The sequence below is a fragment of the Cibotium barometz genome, chromosome 64 (assembly GCF_041138505.1).
Source record: "Cibotium barometz isolate CiBa-2024 chromosome 64, ASM4113850v1, whole genome shotgun sequence".
NCBI classification, from domain to species: Eukaryota; Viridiplantae; Streptophyta; class Polypodiopsida; order Cyatheales; family Cibotiaceae; genus Cibotium; species Cibotium barometz.
Window position 1 is genome coordinate 15,170,847 of NC_141109.1, and position 4,936 is coordinate 15,175,782.

A 4,936-nucleotide genomic window follows, 5' to 3' on the forward strand; every position below is an offset into this window, starting at 1 on the left:
GCCATTTCTCATGTCTTTAATGTCAAATCCATAACTCGAGCAACCGATACCACTAATACTACACCTACTTGGTTGTTGTGAAGAGCAACGAGCTAGAAAGAAATTATCTATATCAAATAGTACTTCATATTAATTCCTACAAGATTACACATTGATCTATATCAAATAGTACTTCATATTAATTCCTACAAGATTACACATTGATCTCGTTGTTGAATTATATTTTCATTCTTGTCAGGAGCAAAGCACATGAACAATTTTCAAAGCTAGATAAGAATGTCTATCATCATACATTATAATTCATAATTAATATAAGAAGGAATTTTAGGCATTGAACCATAGGTCACTAGTTAAAGTGAAAATCTTCTTACTATATTCAAAGGTGATTACATGGTTTAAATAGTTTATATCCACACCGAGAATCATATGGAAAAACCATTCTTTTTTCAACACAACTTTTATCATATCAAGGCATAATATAAGAAAAGGTATCTCCTCTTTGTATTTTAATATCGTTTTATAAAAGAATGAGCAGCAGAAAACAATAGCGATGATTTTTATCTTCAAAATGATTATTTTTTGGTTATATAAAGGCATGGAGGGCCATGGTTGCATCTTTTGATAATGATGCACCCGTTTTTTAAGTGTTTAACAAATAATTAAGCTAATTTTTCATCATTATCATCATAGCCGGTGGCATTGTCAGCACATGATGACCAGGAGAGGATGACATGCCTACCATGGCACTAGAGTTTGCATGAGCAGCAACCTCAATAGATGAAGAAGGTCTATCCACTAGACTGCCTGAATTTTCACGTTGTTTCATTCTGTGATGATGAAGAGGACTAGAATATATTTTGGCTTTATAAATTGCATAGACTACATTTCGATTAAAATGAGAATAATTACTATGGTGAAATTGAGTATAGGCTACATTTGGATTAAAATGAGCATAGTTACTATGGAAAATTTGAGAAAACGTCAAAAACACATTGAATGAATCTAGAACATATATTGATGGCATCGTTTGTAGCGTCCTAAATCAATTTTTTTGAAAAACCAAACAATCTTCCTAAATGAAACACTTACAAGAAACATCCTTGAGTTAGTATTACACCATCCCTTATTTAAGTTTTCCACATGGAGATGAGGTAGCCACACATTTTTATGTATCAAAATTGACTTCCATCTATGAGTGTCTCATTTTTATATTAGTGAAATAATAGTTTAAACATGGCTTAACAATTTATCAAGAATGGACTTGTTTTTGTTTGGCCATTTTTTAAAGGTGGGTCCAGCCTCTTTAAATTACTATATTCTACAAAGTTATGGATCTCTTAAACTCTTACAAAAACTAATGTAAAGAAAGATGAATCTCTATTGTGTAAAAAACAAAAATGGTTATCTAATATAGCATAAAGAAAACTCCAGTTCTAAAACCCATAATGTATGTGATTACATACAATCAGGAAATATACCAAGCTAGCAAATGGTAGCTGTTCTCCATACTATAATAAAATATTATTTCGTTCGATATTTTGCTCTTTAAAAATTTCTCACAAAATACTTCCACTACAATTACCCAAATGATATCCTTGAATTGTCTCTTACAAATATATCAAGCCATAAATATCCTCTTCCACGTCGTCAACAATAGTGTAACTAGAATTATATTTAAAAAATACCACACTAGAGACCAAAAACACTTTTGTTGATCTAGATAAAACAGTGAGCGGTCATGCCACCATCCACGGTAAAAATGCTCCCAGTGGTAAAGGAAGAGCAAGGCATGCAAAGGAAAGCCACTGTTTCTGCAATCTCTTTTGCCTCGCCAACACGTGCTAGGGGTGTCCGAGCATTTATCATAGCTGTAATCTCTGTTGTTAGCTCCTGCCTCACATGGTCTCATTGTTAATTAAACCTTTAAAAGAACTTCAAGAATTTATGTATAGAATCATCAGACATCTTGTGACATACGAGTAGGGTTCTCCCTCCCTCCACAGATCCCTCACCCAATACCATATCATACTAAACACTGACTAAGCATGTTGATCCACACACTTAGTTTCAAACTCACCCAATACCATATCATACTAAGCACTGACTAAACATGTTGATCCACACACGTAGTTTCAAACACATTGATCTAAGAGTCTAGTCAATTCGAGCCGGCTATCGTGAACATAACTAGATGCAAGAATGTGAAAAAGGTTTTGTGGAATCAAAATCAAGGGGCACACTTTTTTTTTTTTTTTATAAAGGGAGTTGAACGATCTACTCCAAGTGTGGCCTACGAAAGAGAGAGAGAGAGAACGGGTGTGGGCCCCTACGAGCGAGAGAGAGAGAGAACGGGTAGGGGCCCCTACGAAAGGTAAGTGAGGGAGTTGAACAGTCTACTCCAAGTGTGGGCCTACGAAAGAGAGAGAGAGAGAGAGACTCACCTTGTCGATGAAGTCTGAATGCGTGTACCCTGGAGCAACAGCGTTCACTCGGATACCGTCTTTGGCCCACTCGCAAGCCAAGCTTCTTGTGAGCTGATCAACTGCGGCTGCAAAAAGGGCGAAATGGAGTTGATAAAACGTGGAGCTTAGAGAAAGGATCGAATACATGAAGCGCAAGGATATGCATGTGGCTTGCCTTTTGATGACGAGTAGAGAGCACCCTGGGGGTGGGTGGCGAGAGAGGCAGCGATGGAGGAGATGAAAACGATGGAGGCTTGGCCGGACGCCTTGAGGAGGGGATGGGCAAATTTGCTAATGTGAAAGCCCGCCTCAAAGTTGGTCCGCATCATCAAAGAGAGGAACTCCGCCGGCACGTCAACGCTGCTGTACTGGGCAGAGATGAAGCCCGCGTTGTTCACCTGCACGCCACCTTAATTACGTTATTATCTGCCATGATCGAGGATAATTAAGGTCATTAACAAAATTATTACCAATATGTCGAGTCTCCCTGTGAAATGATCTGACACTGCTGCCACCAGTTGCTTGCACGAATCCATGGACGACACGTCGCACACACAGCCCTCCACGTCCAACCCGGCCCGCTTCCACGCCTGCACAACCTCCTCCACATCTTTCTCCGTCCGAGCACACACGTAGACAGACGCTCCTAACTCTGCAAGCTCCTCGGCTATGGCTTTCCTGCATATAATCCCATAAGAAGACTCCAAAAACACGTGGAGTGAAATATTGACCCTCAATTTTATTAGAGATCATTACCCGATGCCTTTGGTGGCTCCTGTCACTAGAGCTGTTTTGCCCACCAAGTTCCATCTTGAAGGCAGCTGTTCAGCAGATGCCCTTGCCATTTGTAGTTTCCACACAGAGAGAGAGAGAGAGAGAGAGAGAGAGAGAGAGAGAGTGTGAATGAACGTGCAACACCCGAGAACATGTGAGGTACTCGTTCATTGAGCGTTCTATTTGTAAGAAGCCTTTTCCTAAGAAGGGCCCATGTCATCACATGAATGAACTTTAAACTGTTAGGGCACATATGATACCAAAATTTTGTTTTTACGTCAATTCCAAGATCAATGATGTAATCCACCACCAAATTCCATAAGCAATGATCTCATCCCAAAAATGTATCCAATCACATTGAGTGTACCTCTCATGGCTATACTTCAAGTCTATTAGAACGTGCCAGCTCGCCCGCAAGACTCCTTTCTATTCCCTTTTTGCAACTCATACCAGCCTGTAAGACTTCCTTCTATTTCCTTTTCAATGCAACACCCACCATTGCGCGTGTTGCCTCTATCTAGTACTGCCAACCAACGCCACTGTGCTCGGTGTCTAGGTTCAGCCGCCCTTTGTCTTACTTTGCCTCTCCACGCTGAGCTATCCAGAGCTTCATCCACAATCTGTGTGCACAGTCTTGTACCCGCCTCCAAAGTGGTCACATACATTTGCTGGCCAACACCTCCTTGTTGCTGCCAATGCTGCCAAATATTGTTGCAAGGAGAGTGAAGGTGCTGCTTTGAGTAGAGATGGTTAGCGTGTGCTTCTAGATCAGGTTGCTTTCGGGTAGCACCTCTACCAACAGCAGCACTGTAGCACCTCTACCAAAATTTCACAGCAGCACTGCTTTGACATTTTGTTGACGCTTGACATATTAAGGCCACTGTTCCTCTTTGCAGCTTGTATGAAGTCTTCTCGCACACAAATGCCACCATCTTCCAGAGCCCTTGAGTTTAGCCAACACTTGACTGTGTGCTCTCAAGTGCAACTCTTCAACATTCCTTGTTGTCATCCTATTAGCGCTGTCTCAAACAAATTAGTGGTGGTTGTACGCATGGAATCCTTTTATGCACCTTATGCTGCAGTATGTTTGGATATGGCTACTAATGCCTTGAAGGTGAAGATGTCAACAAAATGGTGATGATGATGGTGAGAAGATATCAGCAAGTGGAGTTACATGGATGGATTAGAGAGAGGATTAAGATTCTTGAAGGTGGTTTTGGAAAGAAGAAGAGTGGTTTTGGTTTAGGAGAGGTGGTTTTGATTAAAAGTTGACATTCAACCATAGCCCAGCCCTTATCTCAATTTCCATCCAAAGGGCTCACAAAATTCCCATGCTCTTGATCCAAGGGCTCACAAAATTCCCATGCTTTTGTCCATTGGTTCTTGAGGCTTTAGTTACTCTACCTTTTGGATTTTAGTGAGCTTCTCCCTATTCTCAAAATCAAAGTACCCCTAAGCTCTTCTCAAAATCAAAGTATCCCTAGGCTCATGCTCTCATACCTTACCCAAGTACTTGGAGAAAACATTAAAGCTCACAAATCCTTCAAATAAATTAAACTAAGCAAAGACTTCAACCCTAATTATTAGGTAAAAACTTGGTATAAAAATATAAAAAAAAGGATTTAAGACATAACCATATCTTCTAATTGTGTGCAGGAAAAAATATTACCATAGACAAAAGCTTGAAGAAGACCCCAAAA

The 4,936-nt window shown here is 40.1% G+C and overlaps 1 protein-coding gene across 2 annotated transcripts; it reads right to left on the reverse strand.

Moving 5' to 3' along the window:
• Nucleotides 1–1,513: 1,513 nt before the first annotated feature.
• On the reverse strand, nt 1,514–3,431 carry LOC147603363 (tropinone reductase homolog At5g06060-like). 2 transcript variants are annotated; one of them, XM_086796561.1, is made up of 5 exons: nt 3,219–3,431; nt 2,933–3,140; nt 2,638–2,860; nt 2,442–2,548; nt 1,514–1,890 (listed from the first exon to the last, which is right to left on the reverse strand). In XM_086796561.1, the coding sequence occupies exons 1-5, from the start codon at nt 3,305–3,307 to the stop codon at nt 1,717–1,719; spliced, it is 801 nt and encodes a 266-aa protein (XP_086652687.1). In that variant the 5' UTR covers nt 3,308–3,431; the 3' UTR covers nt 1,514–1,716. The 2 variants fall into 2 exon arrangements, with proteins under 2 accessions (XP_086652687.1, XP_086652688.1); XM_086796562.1 differs by having other exon boundaries at nt 2,442–2,542; nt 3,219–3,427.
• Nucleotides 3,432–4,936: the final 1,505 nt, after the last annotated feature.